The sequence below is a fragment of the Gopherus evgoodei genome, chromosome 11 (assembly GCF_007399415.2).
Source record: "Gopherus evgoodei ecotype Sinaloan lineage chromosome 11, rGopEvg1_v1.p, whole genome shotgun sequence".
Taxonomy (NCBI): Eukaryota; Metazoa; Chordata; order Testudines; family Testudinidae; genus Gopherus; species Gopherus evgoodei.
This window is the reverse complement of record NC_044332.1, coordinates 15,873,747-15,896,592: the sequence shown is the minus strand read 5'-3', so window position 1 is coordinate 15,896,592 and position 22,846 is coordinate 15,873,747. Positions and strand designations below refer to the sequence as shown.

Below are 22,846 nucleotides of genomic sequence, written 5' to 3'. Positions count from 1 at the left end.
TCACAGATCCATTATGGTCAGGGGAGTTACTACAATTTGAAATAGCTGAACATCTTTCCCAAAGTGTAAAATGCTTTAGCACGTTAATGGTGAGCAAGAGAGTGCAATATTGATGAACGTCATGCAGTGCTGAGCCAGGTTCTTTGTAGCAGCATTGCACTTATACAGATCCCAGTTCTGTTCCTGGAGATGTCACGTTTTATCACTGAAAGATTTGTCATAGATTCTCTTGAGAGCAGCATCAGTCCAGCCGTATGCTGAATTGTCCCTTGATTCCTAGATAGGCTCCTGGACAAAGCCCATGTAATAGGGTTTTGTGCAGGGTGGGGTAGGGAGGTGAATGTCACTCATAGAGAACTGCAATTGAATATCAGTTTTCTCTGTGAACAGAGAATGAGACCTTCTCGTAACAAAATACCTTTGCTTTTTCCTATGTGAGTCTAGATATTTTTCCACAGGTTTATTTCTGTTGTGAAAGGGGCAAGAACATCTCAGAACATCCTTATGCTCTTTTCCAGGGGGTAAAGAAACAGCTTATTTTAAGCATTTTCTTTTATCTTGCATATCCCATTCTAAAGGATACCCGTACCTGAAGTGCTGCTGTTCAGGGGCTGCGGCTCAGTTACAACATTGAAACGAAAAGTATAGTTTCTCCTTGCCAATGTCCTAAAGTGACCATTTGGGAAGGATGGAGGCATGGGAAAGCAGAGGGCACAAATGGCACAGGGACATGCTCTCTGACTGAGATAATTGGATCTTTCTTTCTGGAAACTGGTAGATCTGTTTAAGTGAAGGGGGGCTTCTCTTGTTCTTCCCAGCTTTTTGAAAGCATACTTTACAGTAAAGGAAGCAGGAATTCTTTATAATTACATTAGTAGTGAAAAACAGCCAAACTGTAAAATTGCAAATAAGGACTAAGTCATCAAGACACATATTTATTTAACTAAGACCTTAATGTAGAATTGAAAATCTCCATGTATTCATTCTGTACAAGAAACCAAATGTACCAGGTAGAAAGATTTAATTTCCAATTAGATTTTTCCAGTACAGGCAAGTGGGGAGTTAGGCAAAGAACACTAGAGCATTTCTAATCGGAAAGTTCACTTCTGAGCTTTTAGTCCCTTTCTGGCTGAGCAGTACCGTATAGCAAACTGGTTAAGAGAGCTTCTTTCCCATTTCAAGCAGCAAAGAATCCTGTGGCACCTTATAGACTAACAGACGTTTTGGAGCATGAGCTTTCGTGGGTGAATACCCACTTCCTCAGATGCATGTAATGTAAATATCCAGGGGCAGGTATATATATGTGTGCTAGCAAGCAAGCTAGAGATACCGAGGTCAGTTCAATCAGGGAGGATGAGGCCCTGTTCTAGCAGTTGAGGTGTGAAAACCAAGAGAGGAGAAACTGGTTCTGTAATTGGCAAGCCATTCACTCCCTGATTGAACCGACCTCGTTATCTCTAGCTTGCTTGCTAGCACACATATATATACCTGCCCCTGGATATTTCCATTACATGCATCTGAGGAAGTGGGTATTCACCCACGAAAGCTCATGCTCCAAAACGTCTGTTAGTCTATAAGGTGCCACAGGATTCTTTGCTGCTTTTACAGATCCAGACTAACACGGCTACCCTCTGATACTTTCCCATTTCAGTTATTGATATGTGACCTTTTTGTTGTGTTTGTATAGCCCCTAGCACAGTGGTGGTCCTGGTCCATCACTAGGGATCTTAGGCACTATTGAAATTCAGATGATGGGGAAGGATAATGAATAAGTTCAGATTAACTAAGAACCAACCTAAGAATCTTTCAATGAATTTGAATCCAAACCTACAGCGAGTCTTTTGTTCGATTTTGAAAATGTTTGGATGACTCTGTGTGTGTTTGTGTGCGTGTGCAGATGGGCGCCCACTGTAGCTATGAGCACCTTGTGCACATACGCCTGGAATCCTTCAGCACACAGGCCCACCAGGTCTATGGCCATGGCAGTCACTACAAGAAGAACATTTTGGTTGCAGTCATCCCAAAAGAGGGTCAGGCCACTGTTGAAGACCTGCCTTTCGAAGGCCATGACCTTTTAAATTCAGGAACTGATGAAGCACTTCACACTCTGACGGACTGCAGGATGATGCCTCGGTGCCTGGATCTCTACACACCGTCACAGAAAGGGAAGCACACCAGAACTGAGTCAGTCTCCAGTCAGAGGCCTCCCTTTCCTTCTATGAGTACCGACAAAGGGCTCCTGATTTTTCTAGAGTCAGACCTTGCTTCCAGAAGGAGAGGGGCAGTCCTTCTACAGTAACAGCACACTCATCTTTGGCACAGAGCTCGCAGGTTTGATGCTGTGGTCAAGAGTCCTCGACCAGTGAAAGACGATCTTCACCCCTTCTGTACTCCCCTTAGCACCCATCTTTCATTTTTTGCAGATGCCTGGGTTGCAATTACCACCAAACACTGACTCTTAGAAATCATCTGTAAAGGATATTCCGTATAATATCAGTCTATGTGAACTCCCTGTCAGGAGTTCTTGTTTTAATAATTATTGGTTCCCTTAGAATTTGTAGTTTTTATGCCCTTTTTAAAAAACAAACAAACAGACAAGTATATCTGTATTTCAGGTGCTCATTGCACCTGATATTTCCACCATAAACAATAAGTAGGTGAGCCAAAAATAAGTAGGTGAGCCATGCGGGTCTGATTCCCATTTACAATACTGGCAGTGTAAATGGGCCTTAGTGGAAATGAGACTTAGGACAAAGTAGTGAATCACAGAATCATAGAATCAAAGAGTCAGATTCTTCTCTTACACCAGTGTAAATCCATATTAACTCCCCTGACATTAATGGAATTACCATGTTGTAAAACTAGTGTGAAATCAAAATAAGGCCCCTAGTAATTAGATTTGAAGGACCTTCTGTATTGGGGGTGGAAATCAAATATAGTCTCCAATTTTGTGCCTTTAATTTTGTGATTTGGGAGGAGGACACTTTGACACTTTGCCTAAGTTTTAATTTTTGGTTCCCTGGTTTATATTTTTGTGCTTTTCTCTACAAGGAGTAGACTCAGTTTGGGCCTCATCCAACGCCCAATAAGAATCTTTCCTTGGCCTTCAATGGACTTTGGATTCGGCCCTTTGTACTTGAAGGAAAGACAAAATAGCTAGTCTAAAAGAACAGCTCTGATTGTTTCTAAGCAAGCAAATGAAAAACAGTAGATTATGTAATGTAGAACAAACACACTGCACAGTGATTAAACTCTGTACCTCATCAGAAGATCAACAGAGTATTTAATGAACCAACACATCCAAAACCCATTAAAAGAGACTTTTTTAAAAAACAGTATTATTTGTTTTCCTTTGGTTTACATCAACTATTTCTGTCTTTTTAAAAGCAGCAAAGAATCCTATGGCACCTTATAGACTAACAGACGTTTTGGAGCATGAGTTTCGTGGGTGAATACCCACTTCGTCAGATGCATGTAGTGGAAATTTCCAGGGGCAGGTATATATATATATATGCAGGCAAACTAGAGATAATGAGGTAGTTCAATCAGGGAGGATGAGGCCCTGTTCTAGCAGTTGAGGTGTGAAAACCAAGGGAGGAGAAACTGGTTTTGTAATTGGCAAGCCATTCCAATGTTTAAGCAATTCCATGTTTAATCCTGAGCTGATGGTGTCAAATTTGCAGATGAACTGAAGCTCAGCAGTTTCTCTTTGAAGTCTGGTCCTGACGTTTTTTTGCTGCAGGATGGCCACCTTAAGGTCTACTATAGTGTGGCCAGGGAGGTTGAAGTGTTCTCCTACAGGTTTTTGTATATTGCCATTCCTAATATCTGATTTGTGTCCATTTATCCTTTTTCGTAGCGACTGTCCAGTTTGGCCGATGTACATAGCAGAGGGGCATTGCTGGCATATGATAGCATATATTACATTGGTGGAGGTGCAGGTGAATGAACCGGTGATGGTGTGGCTGATCTGGTTAGGTCCTGTGATGGTGTCGCTGGTGTAGATATGTGGGCAGAGTTGGCATCGAGGTTTGTTGCATGGATTGGTTCCTGAGCTAGAGTTACTATTGTGCAGTGTGCAGTTACTGGTGAGAATATGTTTCAGGTTGGCAGGTTGCCTGTGGGCAAGGACTGGCCTGCCACCCAAGGCCTGTGAAAGTGTGGGATCATTGTCCAGGATGGGTTGTAGATCCCTGATGATGCGTAGGAGAGGTTTTAGCTGGGGACTGTATGTGATGGTCAATGGAGTACTGTTGGTTTCTTTCTTGGGTTTGTCTTGCAGTAGGAGGCTTCTGGGTACATGTCTGGCTCTGTTGATCTGTTTCCTTATTTCCTCGTGCGGGTATTGTAGTTTTGAGAATGCTTGGTGGAGATTTTGTAGGTGTTGGTCTCTGTCTGAGGGGTTAGAGCAGATGCGGTTGTACCTCAGTGCTTGGCTGTAGACAATGGATCGTGTGATGTGCCCGGAATGGAAGCTGGAGGCATGAAGGTAGGCATAGCGGTCCGTAGGTTTTCGGTATAGGGTGGTGGTAATGTGACCATCACTTATTTGCACCGTGGTGTCTAGTTGGTGGACCTCCTGTGTAGACTGGTCCAGGCTGAGGCTGATGGTGGGGTGGAAGCTGTTGAAATCGTGGTGCAATTTTTCCAGAGACTCCTTCCCATGGGTCCAGATGATGAAGATGTCATCAATGTAGCGTAGGTAGAGAAGGGGCGTGAGTGGACGAGAGCTGAGGAAGCATTGTTCCAGGTCAGCCATAAAAATATTGGCATATTGTGGGGCCATGTGGGTGCCCATAGCTTTGCCACTGATCTGGAGATATATATTGTCATCAAATTTGAAATAGTTGTGTGTGAGGATAAAGGCACAGAGCTCAGCAGCCAGTTGTGCTGTGGCATCATCAGGGATACTGTTCCTGAGAGCTTGTATTCCATCTGTGTGTGGGATGTTCGTGTAGAGAGCCTCTACATCCATGGTGGCTAGGATGGTGTTTTCTGTAAGGTCACCAATGCTTTGTAGTTTCCTCAGGAAATCAGTGGTGTCAAGGAGATAGCTGGGAGTTCTGATGGCATAGGGTCTGTGTAGAGAGTCCACATATCCAGACAGTCCTTCAGTGAGAGTGCCAATGCCCGAGATGATGGGGCGTCCAGGATTTCCGGGTTTGTGGATCTTGGGTAGTAGATAAAATAACCCTGGTCGGGGCTCTAAGGGTATGTTGATTTGTTCCGGTGTTAGTGTAGGGAGTGTCCTGAGTAGATGTTGCAGTTTCTTAGTGTATTCCTCAGTGGGATCTGAGGGAAGTGGCCTGTAGAATTTGGTGTTGGAGACCAAGACTACCTCTGAAAGAAGGAGAAGAAAATCACTAGAAAATGAATAGTGATTTGTTTGATTTCCTAATTGCTTACTGCAGTGCCCATTTACAGGTCTCATAAACCACCTGGGAGACTTGAGTCATTCCTTGTTTTCAGCTCTGGTAAGGATAGAGATTGCAGTAAATGCTCTCAGTCTTTACACAATGAGATTCTTTTCTTCAGCCCACAATTCAAGTATCTTTGCGTTTTTTCCATTTATGTTGTAGTCAAAGGTGTAGTGAAAATAGAGAATATTTTAAGCATAAAATAGTCTATGAGAAATGCACAGCTATTGGTTGACTGTTTACAATTTATGGGGGCAAAACCCTCAAAGAAATAATCATAATTGTGAGTAACAGAAATATTCTTTGCAGGTTTTACAAATAAGAAATTATATTTAGGGGCATAGTCTTGCTGGTATTGTAAAGAAACAGGGAACTAACTGCAAACTAGTAGTCTGAATGGTGGGAAAGGAAGAAGTATAATATAAGTATAAGTTACTATAGGAGCCAGTTTGTCCCTGGTGGTGCTCGAGATGAAGAGGGTCTCAAATTGTGAGCAGTGAATAATTCTACCCAACAACATATTTGTTCACAGAGTCCTGGCATCTTCTAACTTTAGGATCAACTGGTAATTTTGTTAATTAGCTTGCTTCTTCTAGATCATGAGCAGAGTTAGGCCAACGCTGTGTCCTTTTTGGAAATCCCACTCTGAAAAACTGTTCTGTTAGGAATGTGATCACAGAAGACATTTTAGGAGGGGTAGCATTGGGAAGAACGAAACCCAGAGTTCTCTCTGGCTCTGCACCGTGTGCTTTCATTACATTGCGGTGTGAAGCATTTGTTATGTGCTGGGTTCAGAGCACGTCGGTTTGATAGAGCTTGGCGAGGAGACTGGGAGCAGGTGTCATGTCAGAAAATATATGAGGCAACAAAAATATATACACTCACATTAAAAGATGAGACAGCTGCAACTGTGTCAAGCCACAAACTCCTGGTGAGTTTCACTTTTTGTGCTAAGTGCAAAATGTTTAAATTCCTTCTGCCACAGTGCTAATTCCGACAGATATTAGGGTGGTTATTTATTACCATAATTTGTGTTACAAGGCCAAGGTTTCTCCTTTAGACGGTGTGACACCTAGCTCAAGGCCAAATAGCCGGAGCATGTACTTGGGTCCGTGAAGAGCGTCTCCGTGGCCACTACTGTATCTAGGGCTGCCTTTGTGGTTGCATCATGACCCTTCCATGGGTGGATCGATCAGAGGATCCATAGTGGTGTATCAGTTGACCCCACCTTGCCCACCCTGTCAGCCATCCGTGCTCCTCCCAGTAGTCAGTGCACAGGGCATCACTGCTGAGATCTGCTCTGTAACATGCAGGAGGGAGATGCTGTTCTCACGAGTAGACTCTGGTATTGTTGCTCCACCCTGTGTAATGGCACTGTGACTCCTTTGTTACTGCTGTGGAAGGATGGGAAGGTTGACCCTACAGCTGTAACTTGCTCTGCGAAGTTGTCTTTAGTTACTGTTTTAACAGGAAACATTTAATTAAATACAAGTGTTATATAATGCTGCGCCTGATACAGTGTGTCGCTTACCTGACCGAGCAGAACTCCTAAAAGGGAAGGTTTATACTTGTGTGAGATGAAGCCCGGATTGCAGGAGGGTTGGAATTGCTTTGGAATAAAAGCAAAGACTTTCACCCCTGGTTTCAAACACAGCTGAAGTTAGCAGTAGCTGAAAGTTGTTGCCACCCAGTAGCTGTTTGGTATCCTTTGAGTGTTGTGGGCTCAGTCCAGTTCCTTGTGGAAAATTGTCCACTTCACAAAAACTACCATCACAAGCAGCAATAATCAGCAATCCCTGCAGATAGATGATCCCACTGGCCACAGAGACTACAATACACTCTTTTCCCTGGAGATAGTTCCTTCAGGTGAGGGTTGAGGCACACTGGTGTAGCAGCATGAGCCAGCTTCTACAACCACCAGGGCTGTACCTAGTCCAGGTCATTTAGGTGTATTACAGTAGTGCCTAGAAAGCCTCAGCTGAAATGGGGCCCCATTGTGCTAGGTGCTGTACATACATATAGGATAAGAGAGTCCCTGCTCCAAAGAGCTTATATTTTAAATAGACAAGGGAGACAAAGACATAAAATTACCTTCATGTTATGAACGGGGAATTGGGTCACAGAGAGATTATTGGCTTTGACCAAGGGAATTTGACAGAGCTGGGAAGTGAACGAGCTCTCTTGTGTGTTATTCCATACCCTAGCCACCCCACCACCACCTCTCCCTCACTCTTTCCCACTCCCAGACAGCTATTCTGTGGGGAAACGGAGGATTTAAATAGCTAATTCTGTCAGTCCAGACTCTTCTACCACCTCTACATTCCCCTGAGGGAGCGGTAGGAGGGAACATGCCCTTAAGATTGTTGTAGCATATTACATCATAATTAGGTAACACTGGAATCAGAAGAGTGAGGGGTGATAAATGTCACAAGTAGTTTTAACCATGGAAGCATGACATTTCAAGAGGATGCTCTGTCTGTCTTTGTAATTTTCAAAGGCCTTCATAGCAGTTCAGAAAGGAAACCAGAAAACTATAGTGGAAAAGGCAAACTGACTTAAAATTTCTAGCAATGATGTGTTTTAACTATATGATTGATGGACCTTTTATTCTTTTCATTTATTTACATAACACTATTTAAACACTGCCACAGTGATTAACCACTTTGCACTTTTTCTAGGCTACTACTTGAATTAACTAATTGAATAATTAATTTGCTATTGAATTAAATACATTCAGTGGTAAAAGCATGATAAAAAGTGCACATGGGCATGATGGGCTCTCTCCTATGCTCCATTTGTCTAAGGGGTACAGTGTGTACATTCGGGATAGTAGTCATCCCTGAAGTGAATACAAAGAAGTATTGTGACTCACTCCCAGTGTTTCTACTAGCATTATAAACTGTGAGAGCATCTTATGAATAACAGAGTCTAGAATGAATTCATCAATGTTTCACTCTCTAACCATCTTTTATGCATACTGAGCCAAAGTCTGCCCCCAGATACATATAGTTGCCGTTGAAACCCACCCACTATATTTACTTTTAAAGATGAAAGCACTTCTCTTACTGTCACAGAGGACTCTCTGTAGCATGGATAAGAATGCAAATACCCTTCCCACAGAAATGGAAGAGAACAAAGAAGTGTGTAACTTAAAGGGGAAGGGACACTTGGAGACAGTAGCATTAGGATTATTGTGCTGTGATTGTAACCTTCACTTTTATCAAAATTTGCTACTGTATACATTTCCTTGCATTTGCTATTATATAAGCCCCTCTCAACAAGATGATTCTTGGTATCGTCTTCATTTTTGGAGACAATAACCTCTGGAGTTAGAATGTGATACATGGGCCGGATCCAAACCCCTTAGAAGTCAATGTAAAGACTCTCATTAACCCCCAAGAGCTTTGGATCTAGCTTTAAATGCCTTGAATGGATGGATGGAAACTTTGAGTCAATATTGCTGTTAGCTTTTGTTCAGTTTAATAAAGGAACACAGCTGGGTATATACTTTTTTTTTGACAGAACAGGCTAAATTCAGCCTCAGATACATGACCCTCCTTAGTGAAGTCCATTGATTTTTGCAGTGTGTTAATGTGTTATCTCCAGCGGTCAGAATTTGCCCCATGCTCTCCTGTTTCTGGAAAGAACTTTGATCACAAACTGTTTTTAATTTCATAGCATGAAAAGAATTAAAGGCAGATGACTGCCTCAAGTACATGAAGGCACCAACTTGTACCTTCTCTTCCTCCGTTCCACCAATAACATTTTCCAGGCTGCTGGTTGACTTGAGATGACTGCGTCATGGCTTCCTGGCACTCATTGTATGAGCTGAAATCTCTTAAACAAGAAACCTAATTGATATGACTTCCAATAGAGAATAAAGGAAGAGGAGGAAGCCGTGGTGGTGCTATCCCATTGGGGGCCCTAAGCAGGAATATTTTTGTGGGCTTCCACACGCATACAATACTAAAACAGGCAAATTCTTATGAAAATAATAATAATAACAAATAAATTGGGGGAGGGCCTTTGAGATGCTTGTGGGCCCTAAGCAATTGCTTAGTCTGCTTTGGCCTAGCACTGGCTCTGGGAGAGAGCACAGGGCAAGGACTAGTTAATATAAAACAGTATCATATTTTTTGTGGCTGACTGAGAGGCATAAATCCTTCTGTCCACCCCAATGCGCCTTGTGATTTTGCTAAGCTTCCTATTTTCACTACAGCAAAGAGAACATATTATAGGGTCTTTACTCAGTCCAGTGTTCCCCAAAGAAGTATGCTATCTAGTACGTAATATACACAATGCTATATTTCTGCAGGTGAGTATATATGTTTGTCACTTTTATATGAGAGTTATATAAAATGACTGATATTTTTATTGTAACTGAACACTAATATTCTTATTTCAAAAGGATTTTTCATTAAAAGAAAAATTAGTAGCTCAGAAAATCAATATATGATTAGAGTGGCGGAAATTATTTGCTGGGTATAAATTATCAGACAATTTTGCCTTTTGTTCTGTTTGCAAATCAGCTACAAACTGATCCCGATTCCTGTAAATACGTTTGTTTATCCTAAGTATCTACAGAATAGGTTTGACAAGCAATTTTCAGCCTATCTGTTGTTCACAAACTGCTTTGTTAGACTGTTCACTCTTTGTGATTGGCCAACTATGGCTTTGTCTTCACTGATAAAAAAAAAATGTGTGTTCTTTGCATCAAGATTTTACATCATACAGGAGATAAGGTGCAAGTAATCTTTAGCCATGACGTAGCTTGTTAGCTAGTCAAGGTCAGCCCGATGCCCTTCCCACCTGGGGCTTAGCTCAACTAACTATAGCGAGGTAAAAACTACTGTGCCTTGTCTCCACTAGGATTGTCAATTAAGATTGCTAACTCTTGATATAAAACCACACTTTTTTGTACAGTAAAGACAAGACCGAAGTCCCATGGTACTTTTTCTGCTCCCTGATGGAATGAATGAAACATTTTAAACAGGAGAATAGCAAATGAGGAATAGTGTTATATTATATGTGTTCATGCATAAATACCTTTATGCACAACAGCTTGTCTGAGAAGCAGCTATTCCCCAGACATTTATGTGAACAGAAGAAATGTGTGTGAATGTTTGCAACTCATGAATAAGAAGGGATCTAAATGTGGTAAAGGCAAACATAGGGTCAGAATCTAAATGAATGTTCATGAATATTGTTTCTGCCATGTCTGGCAGCATATGGGGGCAGGGAGCATCTTTTTGTTTGAGCACAGTGGGGTCCTGGTCCATAACTGGAGCGTCTAGGTGCTACTGCAATACTACTAATAATTAATAATAAGAGCTGTAGCTAAAGAGTCATTATCACATTCTTCTCCTCCATCACTAGGAGATGTTTCCATGAGGAATGAGTCATTTGCCATTACTTATGTCCAAATGTTTTTGAACTCACTGATCCCAAAACTGATTCATGAAAGATCTTCCATCAAGAAATCAGTGGCAGAAACCAGCGTAATCCATTGAAGTCAATCTGAATCTGGCCCGTACAGTTTAATAATCTTTTTTAAAGCAACTCAGTCATGTGCAGAGTGAACTTTGATTTACTTGTAAACCCCTTGCCTGGCAGTTGTTTGGCGTTCCCTGACAATGTAGTTGAGAAATGTGTATGTGCTATGCTAGCCTTGTAAACAATGAGCCGGGGAACCATCCCTGGATCACTGCTGATCTATCTTACTAATGTAATTACAGGACAAAGAAAGAGAGGAAAAATGGCAGATGATAGGAAGGATGAAGCCAAGGCACCGCACTGGACTTCAAGTCAACTAACAGATGCTTCTTCACATCCACATTCCCCTGAAATTAAAGAGCAAGCTGGTGCAGGTGCCGAATTGGTCAGAAGTGCCAATGGATTTCCATACAGAGAGGATGAGGAAGCAGGATACGGTGAACGTGGGCAACAGGGCACATACTCTAGAACCAAAGAGAATGGGATCAATGGAGAGCTATCCACAGGAGACAGAGAAACAGCAGGTGACAAAGCCAGACTTCGGCCCACTCTCCTTTTCTCCTATAATATCTTGCTTTGAGGTCACTTTGGTCTGAAGGTGAACACACTGAGTTTTCCCACATGTGCAGTTCGAGCTCTCAGAGGGCAAAGCCATGGTGTTTGCTTTTTATACATACTTCCTTTGCTATCCTTTTAATTGCTCCACTGCAAAAAAGAGACTTGCAACATAAAACTTTGGCCTTTGATGGGTAGCCCAAACCCTTCATGACAGGGACCATTTTTTTTTCATTTGCGTAGGTACCGTGCTCACCATAGCAGGACCCTGATCCTAATTCAGGACAGCTGGCAATACGCTATATAAATATTAAATAATATATGACATTAGGCCTGGTTTCTGACTGGTGAAAGTCAGGTGTAAACCCCAAGGAACTCTGTGAATATTCTGGTGTAGGAGAGATGAGATTCAGGCCTATTGTGATATCATGAAGCAAAAAAACCAATCAGTTGCTGTGTGATACTGTTCTCCTTTTCCTAGGGGAAATCCTGACGTCTTTTCTCAGGGCTGGATTCTGTCACCATTCCATTGAGTAGTATCTTACTGAAATTCATGGAGAAAGGGACTACTCCATGTAGTCTACTATTAGTAAGGGTGCTATATTCTGGCCCTCTGTGTTTTTTCTGTCTTGATACAGGCATATCTGCCCTTGCAATCACTGGGAGTTTCATTGGTGTGTAAATTGGATAAAGACTTTAGGAATCGGCCTGATGAAAAAAATCTGATAGTATCAAAATTAATGAAATATGCAAGATGGGCTTCTTATTTTCGAAGCAAACAGCAATCTTTCCTTTGTAAAACTCACAGTTTAAGCCCTAAATGCACAATGCAAGGGAATTTCTCTCTTTTACAGACACTGCTGCCCTCAGTGCATGCATCCATGCATGCTAAGAAGATCATTTTAGTACCATTTACTGGCCATTGACTGCACTTTATGCCACCCGTAATTTCTCAGCAATTGGATGGTGTTTAATCTCCAGACCGTAAAGTAGTTTCATAAGAGATTGTGCTGGAAATGATAGGTCTGTTAAAAATATATACATTTAAATGTTGAAAGATTATCCTTGTGGTTAGCAGCAACTCAGAAGCCCGGAGATAAAGTAAACCTGACGTGCAGGCACTAATGCAGACATGTTCATGGTTGTCCTTTGGGTAGAAGGATCCCTTTCCCTTCCCAGTAATCTAACATCCTTCTATACTTAGCAACAAATAGTCATAATATAGTCAGGGCCAGATTTCCAGTTAGGCACAGTAGACACGTGCCTAGGGGTGTCTGCATTCTAGGGGCGCCTGCCCTCTCTAAAACTGTGTGTGACACAAAGGTCAGCTGTAGGCAGGAGGGGGCACTAAAGATGCTGTGCCTAGGGGTGCGTACGGTAAAAATCTGTCCCTGTACATAATGCTTTTTTAATCACTCACAATCTCTGCTCATTATATTTATTATATTGTATGCTTGGCACTTTACAAGTACTAGAAGAAGGATGGTCCAGTGGTTACAGAGCTAGCCTGGGACATAGAATTGTAAAAATGTAGGACTGGAAGGGACCTCAGAATGTCCTCTACTCCAACTCCCTGCACCGAGGCAGGTCGATGATCCCTGACAGGTGTTTGTCGAACCTGTTCTTAAAAACCTCCAGTGATGGGGATTCCACAACCTCCCTTGGAAGCCTGTTCCAGTGCCTAACCATCGTTATAGTTGGATAGTTTTTTCCTAAGATCTAACCTAAATCTCCCTTGCTGCAAGTTAAGCTGAGTATTTGTTGTCCTACCCTTAGTGAACATGGAGAAGAATTAATCATCAGCCCCTTATAACACCACTATACCTATTTGAAGGCTGTTGTTATAGGCTCTCTCAGTCTTCTCTTCTGAAGGCTAAACATGCCATATTCTTTCAGCCTTTCCTGATAGGTCATGTTTTCTTGGGAGGTCAGGGTTCAGTTCCCTGCTCTGTCATAGACTCCCTGTGTGACCTGGGGGAAGTCACTTAGTTCCTCTGTGCCTCAGTTCTCCATCTGTACAATGGGGATAATACCACTGCCCTACCTCACTGGGGGGTTGTGAGGATAAATACATTGAAGAGCATGAGGCATTGAGATGCTGCAGTGATGGGAGCCATGTAAGTACCTAAGATAGGCCATATAATCTAATTGTACAGTGTCCAGATGGGGAATGAGATGGGACGAGGCTCTGGCAGTGCAGAGCGGCAAACATCTTGCTAATTCCGTGATTTCTCTTATATTTTAGGTAATGCTTTCGGAGGCAAGGGGTTGGCCAATAAGGTATTTAAAGTTGAAGCGGTGTAGTCCAATGGCGGGAGCATTAGACTAGGAGGTGGGAGACCAGGATTCAAGTCTTGGCTCTGCTACTAATCTGTGTGAGGCTGGCTGGGCCTCCTTACTTCCTTCCACCACTGTTTACCCTCCCATGCTTTGTCTATCTAGGTATTTACTTCGCAAGCTCTCTGAGGCAGAGACTGACTCTTGTTACATGTATCTACAGTTTCTAGCACAATGGAGCCCTGAGCTCAGTCAAGCCTTCTAGTTGCTACTGTAATACAAATAATTAATAATAACCTAAAATACAACACACTTGTAAGAACTTATAGTTGAAAGTGCACAGGGAGCCAAAGTAAAGCAATATAATTAAACCAAACTGGCGCTTCAAATTTATTTACAGTGTTTTTCTCTGGGGCAACCACGGTAACACAAAGCAGAAGAAACCCTGGTTGTAGTCTATAAGCACAGGACAAAAAATACCCGAATGGAAGCATAAGTACAAACAGGACCTCTCTTCTAGTCACTAGATACTTGCCTGATCTTTTCTGAGAAGAGCTCAGTTCCATTTTAAGGCTTTCAGCCTAACTAGGCTCACCTGCCTCTGATTAACTCAGGTGCCAGTAAGAAATTGAGATGTCGCCCTCAAACACCTGTGACACTGCCTGGCATGGTGTGGCCTCCCTCTGCCATGGTTGTGGAGTCTCCTCCACTCCTGCACTGCCCCCGATCACAGAGCTCATGCTGTAAAACTCAAGGGCTGAGAGGAAAGCCAGCATTAGAGGTAGTCAGCTCAGACAAAGGCACCTTATCCAACTCTGAAACTGAAGGGGGGAATAACCGTTATCACTGAAGCATGTATAATACCTCACCGCAAGTGACATTCTTAGGGTTGCGCCGTTAAAATTTACTGTTGTGTCTCTCTTTTAGCATCTGCCTAAGATTCACTGAGCCTGACCTCAATTTTGGAATCCCCTGTGTCAGCCTGTTGCAGTGGCTTTGATTAATCTCCCTTGGTATCGTACTGGCAATGGCTGAGTTACACAGCAGGATCCGTGTCCCCCTTGTAAATGGAAACAAAATCAACAGAGGGGAATTTCAGTGAGGGTACTGCAGCGGGATAGACTCAGGGCCTGATCTTGCCCCCCATTTAAGTCACTGGCATAAGACTGAGTGGGGCAGGATCCACCTTTAAGCTTGTGGAATTGTCCTTAGAAAGTCATTCTTGATGTCGTTTTGTTGTGTAAGGAAGGGCAATAGCATAGCGGATCTCTTGAATATAAAAGTGTTCACTTCAGCCTTCTTTCTTTTCTCCCATTTAACATGTGCTTCACTGATACTCTGTAGTGCTTATTTTGTAATCAGAAAGTCATGCAATACTAAGCCAGATCTAAACTACAGCCGGGATCAACACTCTGAGATCGATCCATTGGTGATCGATTTAGCGGGTCTAGTGAAGACCCACCAAATCGACAGCAGATCACTCTCCTGTTGACCCCTGTACTTTGCCCCTGACAAAAAAGAGTAAGGTCCCGTCGACCCCCCGCAGTGTAGATCCTGCAGTAACTCAACCTAAGATGCATCGACTCCAGCTATGTTATTCATGTAGCTGGAGTTGCATAGTGTAGGTTGACTTACTGCTGTAATGTAGACATAGCCTAAAAAGGCTACGTATATTACGTCTATACAGAAACCTTTATCAGCCAAATTTGTATTCTAAAGAAAGAATGAAATTAGGCTTGGTTGGCAAGCCTTTGTGTTGAGAGGAGTGATCATAATGATGAGATACTGTGAGAACAGTGTTGTGAAAGTCAGATGTTCTGGCACTCCAAGAGCTCTGATTACCACACTCGTAGCCAGCACAGAGTGCAAGTGTTGGCACTGATATTTTATGAATTATTTCTGTAAAATAAATGCAATCTTTCATTATCAGTTATTGAGAATAGAATAGATCCAGAGATCCCTGATTTATATATATTCCTGGAACACCCAAAATATTCATATAAATCAGTAAGTGTGTGTGCGCGCGCACACACCCCATTAATTTCAAGGAATATATTGGGTGCTCCAGGAATACCGGATCAGAACTGTAGCTCTCATGAAGTTAACTGTTGTTATGTGAAATATATGTTCTAAAGGGAGTATTACTGTATAAACTTTATAAATATGTACTTCACTGTTGAGTGGACTGACTTCAGTGGGCTTTGAATCAGTATCTGCACCATTCTGAATAATCTTGGAGTGTCTTCTCCCAGCATGCACATGACTCATTGTAAAATCTGCGATAGTAGCATTTGGTCACTGAAAAGTCCTGGTCAGGAATTTGGAAGGGATAGCTCTGGAATCCTATTGGTGCCTCACAACACCATCAGTAGGTTATTAATTCAAAATCCAACACATACTTAACTTGCAAAGGACTTTAAATGATCAGGCTTGTTTAGTATGTTTAAAATGTATTTGTTATTGAATTTCTTTTTTATTCAGTAAGGTGATGACTAATCTGGCCAATTTATATAATTGGAGGTAAAAATAGCTGGATTAATTGTAAAATCTTTTCCTTATAAGCCATTTTAATGTGTCATTATGTATAATGACTCAGTTAATTGATCTCTTTCTTCATGATATACCTAAAGTAGGGCTATGCCGTAGGGGGTTTGGATTGCTCATGTAGTTACCTGATGAATTACTTTTTAACAACTCGATAGAGTTCCCGGAATGACATTATCAGAGCCACAGGATAGCAACCTGAGCCGAGGTACGTTGTTGTCTTGTCCCATGTCAGAGAAGAAATGGCTGTTTGCCAATGTGCCGAATGCTGGTCCTGGCAGACTGACAAACATAGAGTGCTTCATTGATCTGCACAACCCCCAATATTCGGGGAGAGGACAGGCTGCTGAAAATTTACAGCGGAGACCATGGCCCAGCAGTGAGACAAGTGACTAGCCCAGCCTCCCTCTCCAGAGAATATAAATCCACCGGAGAGGTGTATGGGAAGGAGTACATGATAGATGGTTGGGCTCTGCAGTGGAGGCTGTTTTGGTGGGGCCCAGAGATTGGTAAAATATAGGCACTAGGTGACACAGGAGGAGAAGGGGAATGTAGAACTATTAAGAGAAATTGGGAAGGTAACGGGAGGGAGTGAACTTGGGGGTCTAGCGGAGAGTGAGTCTGAAAGGAAGGATTAGGAGGGATACAGGGCCTGTGGTAAGGGAATGGAGAGATGAGCATAAAAGAAAGGGAGAGAAAAAGAGTTTGGTGGCAGAGCAAGGGGTCAAGGAAGAGGCAGAAAACAGTATGAAAACAGAAGAGAAACACACAAAAAGGAAGTAGTGACAGTAAAAAGAAGGGGATGAAATAACATCTGCCCTGCTAGAAACAATGAGCACTGCCTCAGGGGAGCTAATTCAGGGCAGTGAGGGGAGAATGGCCTGAAAAGAAATCTGGAGAGAAGCAAGTCCTGTTACCTCTGAAATCACATACTTCCTGACTGGGCTGTTCATTTGATAGAGCGGTTAATCGTGATCACTGCTGCATGGAGACATTTAAGAAATATGTTTACAAAACTCCTCCCTGACCCATTAGTCTGTAAACAGGCATTAACTCTCTCCAGAGAAGCAGCTGGGGATCCTGCACCGAAGGGCCGTCCTGGAATAGTTACTAAATCTGAGGAACAGAAACAGTGTGTACCTGCAAGTTGGCTTTGAGACTCTCATTTCCCAAGGAGAGAGACTGTGATCGAGAGCATGCTCACGCTTACTTTAACCACCATACAATATCACACGGACAAAGCCCCCCAATCCATACTACTGTTTTCCTGCGCACTGCCCTCGGTTGCTTAGGTTTCACAATTCACAGATGTCAGGCTCCTGGCTGAGGAGTCTGGCCAGGGCTGTTCTCATCCACAACCCCCACGGAAAGGCACCCGTAGCCTCTTCAGCATTCTAAGGGCCTGCAAAGCGAATACACCATGCTGCGAATCAAAGCTGGGTCTCCCACATGGCAGCACTCTATGGGTACATCTACCCAGCCTGCAGCAGTGAGCCTCCCAGCCCATCCATGGACTCAGTCTCCCGGGGCTCACGCTATCATTCTAAAAACAGCTAAAAGCATTCTCAAAAGCTTGTATGCGCAGCCACTTTTACAGCTGTCGTGGGCTGTGTAGATATACCTGTCAGCACACTGAACCACCGGTCTGCCTAGTAATACTGTACTCCTTGTGTCAGAAAGAATATCACCGCAGTAAAACTAAGTAACATACAGTGTAGGGTCTCATGTCTGTGCCTGGCCCCTGCACTCCCTCCTTACAAACACTGTAATCTTCCTCCAGACAATGCTGAGCCACCACACTGCCAAGTGGATTCCGAGCCCAGCCAAGTGGAGCAATTGTGCGCAATTGCTTGTGCTGACTCTGCAGCATGGGGGGTGATTCAGAGACTTGCTCAAGTTCACTAGCACTTAGTACTCAGCTGGGGCCTGACCCAGCTCCCACTGAAAACCAGTGGGGAAACCTTCCATTAACTTTAATGGGAGCTGGACCAGGCCAGTAGCCCCAAAGAGAGCCAGAACACCCTCTCCCTACTTTGTCTCAGGCACCTCTGCAAACCTGCTTCCAAAAGCTGCTGCATTTGTCAAGCCTAATTGGGAGATTTTGGGGGCTGAACTGCAGCCTCGTGAGCATGGTAGGATGTGTATACCAGCTTCTTTCACACTGAAATTGCCTCAGCCTGGTAATCAGTTTGTCCTTGATACATTCATACTTTTTTCTCTCTGATCCCTTCCCTAATTTAATCTTCCTTTCTCCTGCCCCGTCTCTCTCTCTCACTCTCTGAGACAAACACACACACATACCCTCCACTGCTGGTACTAATCATGATACTTCCACAGCACCAGCAAGCAAGCTAATCGGGCTTTTGTTGGCATCAGCCTTCTGCCCGCCAGGGGAGCTTGGACAGTGGGAGTTGATGATTTTGGCAGACCCACCATTACTGCAGCATTTCTCCTCTTCATTCAGCTATTCACACTGCACCACAGCCCTTGCAGTTTTGAAGCTGACATAGTGTTAATAGAATTAAAACAGCATTTTCAGGCTCCAGCCGGAGTTGTATAACATCTGGCATAGGGGTTGGGGGCCTCCCTGCCTTTTGTTTCAACTGTGCATTTTCAGTTGGAATACATTTTGATCAAAGTACAAGAGGTAGGAGAAGCAAATGAAACAGCTCAGAAGAAGGAAAATCAGTGAGATCTAAAGATGAATCTGATTTTTGTGTTTACTTCCTTTCATTCGTTATTTTTAAAAAGCTCAAAGAATACTTCTTATCATTTCATTGGTAAGTCCCACAGGGACGAAGCTTTAATTAAGCATGCCAGTCTCTCTCCTTTTCCCCAGGATATTGTGATAGTAATTACTATACACCGTGCATCTTGCTTGCTGATAGACACTAGCAAACATACATTGCATTTCACAGATCTGAAATTCATGCACTGCATGTTAGAAGTAACATGAATCTCATTCTCTGTGACATCTTGTCTGTATATATCAGACGTGATCAAATTATGTTGTTGAAGAAGGCATAGACAGAAGCTTTCGAGTGCAAGCTCTTTGGGGCATTCCTTGGGAAATACTTTTCACCACTCTCTGTTAAGACTCTTGTATAGCCCCTCCTCAGTGGTTCATTTGGAGGAAACTGGGAATGAGGCCAGGGTAATTCTCCCTCCCACCTTCTAAAATAGCTGTCCCCTGGCTCTGTTTGTTTAATAACTACTGCAACTGCATTTGCCCTTGCCTCTGTCTTTTTTTTTTTATGGCTTTCATGATCATTTGCTAAGTTTGGTAAGATGTTCAATCCTCACCCATGTTTGGTTCCCCCCTTCCTCTGAGGGATTTCATAAATCAGTCACTGTTTCTTTTAGTATTTGGGGAGTTGTATTTTAACTCTTTGCCACCCCTTTTCATTACAGAGTGCAGTTTTTAAGATCATGTCTCTTCTCTGAGCTGACAAGGCTGCCATGCTGCCTGGATGTTGACTCTTTGTCTGCTTCAATGTTTAGAAAAGCGTTGAAGCAGATTTTCGAAAGTCCTCAGCCAGACTTTTAGAAGGGGTTCAGCTCCCATCTAGGCACCTACATGAAATGTCCAGATTTGCAAAAGAGCTATTGAGAGCAGCGAGAGCCGCTGTGTGATGAATGCCTGCTTATATAGGTTCCTAAATGGGAGCTGAGCTCTTTGGAAAATCTGGCCCCAATGTAGGTACTGATGCTTCTGAAAAGTCTATCCATGAATGCGTAAGAGAAGGTTTTTTAAAAGCTCCTAAGTGACTTAGGAGCACGAATACTTTTATGACTGGGATTTCCAAAGATGCCTGAGGGAATTAGGCACCCATTGAAATTCCCCTGTCAATCATCTAATGCCATAAAACTCCTTTTGAAATTCCAGCCTATGCTTCTAATCATTCAGGCACTTTTGACAATCCCAGCCTACACCAGCCTTTGTAGAATAACTCCACAGAAGTTACAGTCACATACATCAAGGTTGAATCTGGCTGGAAGAGACAACGAATGAGTTGCATTGGTTAAATAAATAAATAATTTGGCCCCATTTATTATTTTAATTAATTGTAATGTGTTCTTTCTTATAATGTTAGCATAATAAGAGAATCAGAAATAAATAGCTAAGATTCTTTCTGGATGGAGATGTGAGCGGAATACAACTCTGTAGTCATGGCAACAAGAGGGCTAACTTGTTGCAGTTGATGTTCCCAGATAACATCATCAGTAATGGCGTTGGAGAGCCCATTGATATAGCAACTGGATAGCAAGACTGACGTGTGGCTGAAAAATCTTTGACAACATATCATTCCAACCATGCTCTTAATGCATGATGTATCCTAAAACGTGTATTCACTGAAACGGCCTTTAAAAAATTTCTAATGATGCTCTTATCATTCTGGTATAGCCAGCTTCTACTGTGAGGGATGTGAAATTGACAGATCGCTGCTGCTTTTGATTCTGTGCTTCATCCTTCACTTCTTGCGTGAAGAAGGAATATCCTGTCCATTAAAGTACACTCAGCAAAGGCCTGGTCTACACCGGAGGAGGGAGGTGTCGATGTAAGATACACAACTTCAGCTACCGGAATAGCGTAGCTGAAGTCAACGTATCTTATTTCAACTTACCTCCCGTCCTCATGGCGTGGGATCGATGGCCGCAGCTCCCCCCGTCGACTCCGATACTGATGCTCGCCCTGGTGGAGTTCCGGAGTCTACGGGAGCGGGTTCGGGGATCGATATATCGCGTTTAGACGAGACGCAATATGTCGATCCCTGATAAATCGATCGCTATCCGCCGATTTGGCGGGTAGTCTGGATGTACCCAAAGAAGCAGACCCTGGCTATAGTCACTACTGTGGGCTGATTTGTTTATTGCTGATAATTCCCATCCTCTCTCCTTGGACAGAAATTTGCCTTCCAGTGTTACTGCCTCTGTCCCACGTTAGTGGCTGGTCTAGTTGGAGTTTTGAGATTCTCCCCTCATTATGTGCAATGGGCCAATGTGCTTCTGCCATTACTAGAATATCAGAAGTAGTATGATTGATATTACAGTAGTGTCTTGAGGCTTTAATCAAGGTCAGGGCTCATTGTGCTAGGAGCTGTACAAACACATAGCAACAGACAGTCCCTGCCCTGAAGAGTTTAAATTAGGTAGACAAGACCCACAAAGGTTGGGAGGGGAAATTGCAGCACAGAGAACTGAAGTGACTTTCCCAAGATCACACAGCAGTAGTGGCAAAGCCAGAAATAGATTCCAGGCTCCCAGCGCTCCATTTGCCAGGTCACCCTGCCCCCCCACAAAAGGTGTCTCCATCTCTGTCTCTTACAACTGTCTTGCTCATCCTCTCAGGCCCACAGCAGTGCTCCTTAGTGGTGCCAGGAGCATTTGTACTGTGAACAGCTACCTGTCTCCCTCCTCAAACCCCTCTGCTCATCACCTGAGCTCAAGTGACCAAGGAGCAGTAGCACTGACGATGCTCTTACTCAGCATCTCCTGTACAGGGCATACTGCCAAGTCACTTTGCTGATTCTTCACTTGCATAAAGAAGGCTGAGAATTTTATGATGATTATTTTTAAGTTGTAGCACAGCAGCAGCCAGGGCCTCGTGCAGTTGACCTAATCAGAGATGCCCTTTGTGCTGCATGCCACAAAACACATAGGAAAATATCATCTCCCACCCTGAACTTGCAATCTAAGTTTGGGCAAGATACACAACAAGAGGAGGGGAAGAGGAAAGGGCACCAGGATACCAGAAATTAGAAAAAGTAATTGTATAAACCAGCTGTGGCCCTGATTCAGGAAAGCAACCCAATTCCAGAAGGGCACGTAAGCATGTGCTCAGCTTTAACTATGTGGTTAAGTCCCTTTGGAGTCAAAAGTTAAGCAGGTATTTAAATGCCCTTCCTGAATCAGGGGCCATGTGCATAAGCTGGTAGTGAACAAAATGTCATCTGAGCCTACTGTGGCCATTTTAGCTTATTTAGCATTCGCAACATGCTGATGAGAGAAGCTGAGGCTGGAGCGACTTGTCAGTTCTCCATCAGACATTGCTAAATTGATGGCTGCCGGTGGCTCCAATGACACAGCTGGCTCAAGCAGGAAATATAGCTGTCATGACGCACCCTCACTCCCACTGTACCAAAGGCAATGTCTTTTGTTTCTCTCATTCAAGCAGAACGAAACCTGTTTGCTTGGCAGCATGGCAAAAACGCAGGCGTGCATTACAAAGTTCAGCAGGGAGGGATGGTGGCAAGGGGTCTTTAGATTATCATTAAACTTCATTATCATCTTGGGCCATGTTAGGGTATAATCTCCCATCCAAGTGCAGATCTGAGGCCACAGGATTTGGCTGATGGTCAATTAAACAAGCATAAAGCTTTGCTTTGCAGTGATTCTAACAGTTCTTCTTGTAATCTGAGTTAAAATAGGTAGGTGGGTGAAATATTGCACATTTTCCTTTATCACTCCTTCCAAAGAAGCAGACAAATTCATCCCTGGAGTAACTCCACTGGCTGATTGTGCCCCAAGAGGGTTTAGTGTACATTGCTTGCCTCATTTTA

The 22,846-nt window shown here is 43.1% G+C and overlaps 1 protein-coding gene across 13 annotated transcripts in view; it reads left to right on the top strand.

Annotated features, from left to right (window-relative positions):
- The window catches only part of MAP2 (microtubule associated protein 2), a 342,751-nt gene that overhangs the window by 229,325 nt on the left and 90,580 nt on the right, over positions 1 to 22,846 (top strand). For all 13 annotated transcript variants that reach the window (XM_030580175.1, XM_030580178.1, XM_030580185.1 and 10 more), the window contains one exon: positions 11,153 to 11,434. In XM_030580175.1, coding sequence (XP_030436035.1) covers positions 11,173 to 11,434 — 262 coding nt within the window. In that variant the 5' untranslated portion in view covers positions 11,153 to 11,172. The remainder of the gene's footprint in view (positions 1 to 11,152; positions 11,435 to 22,846) is intronic.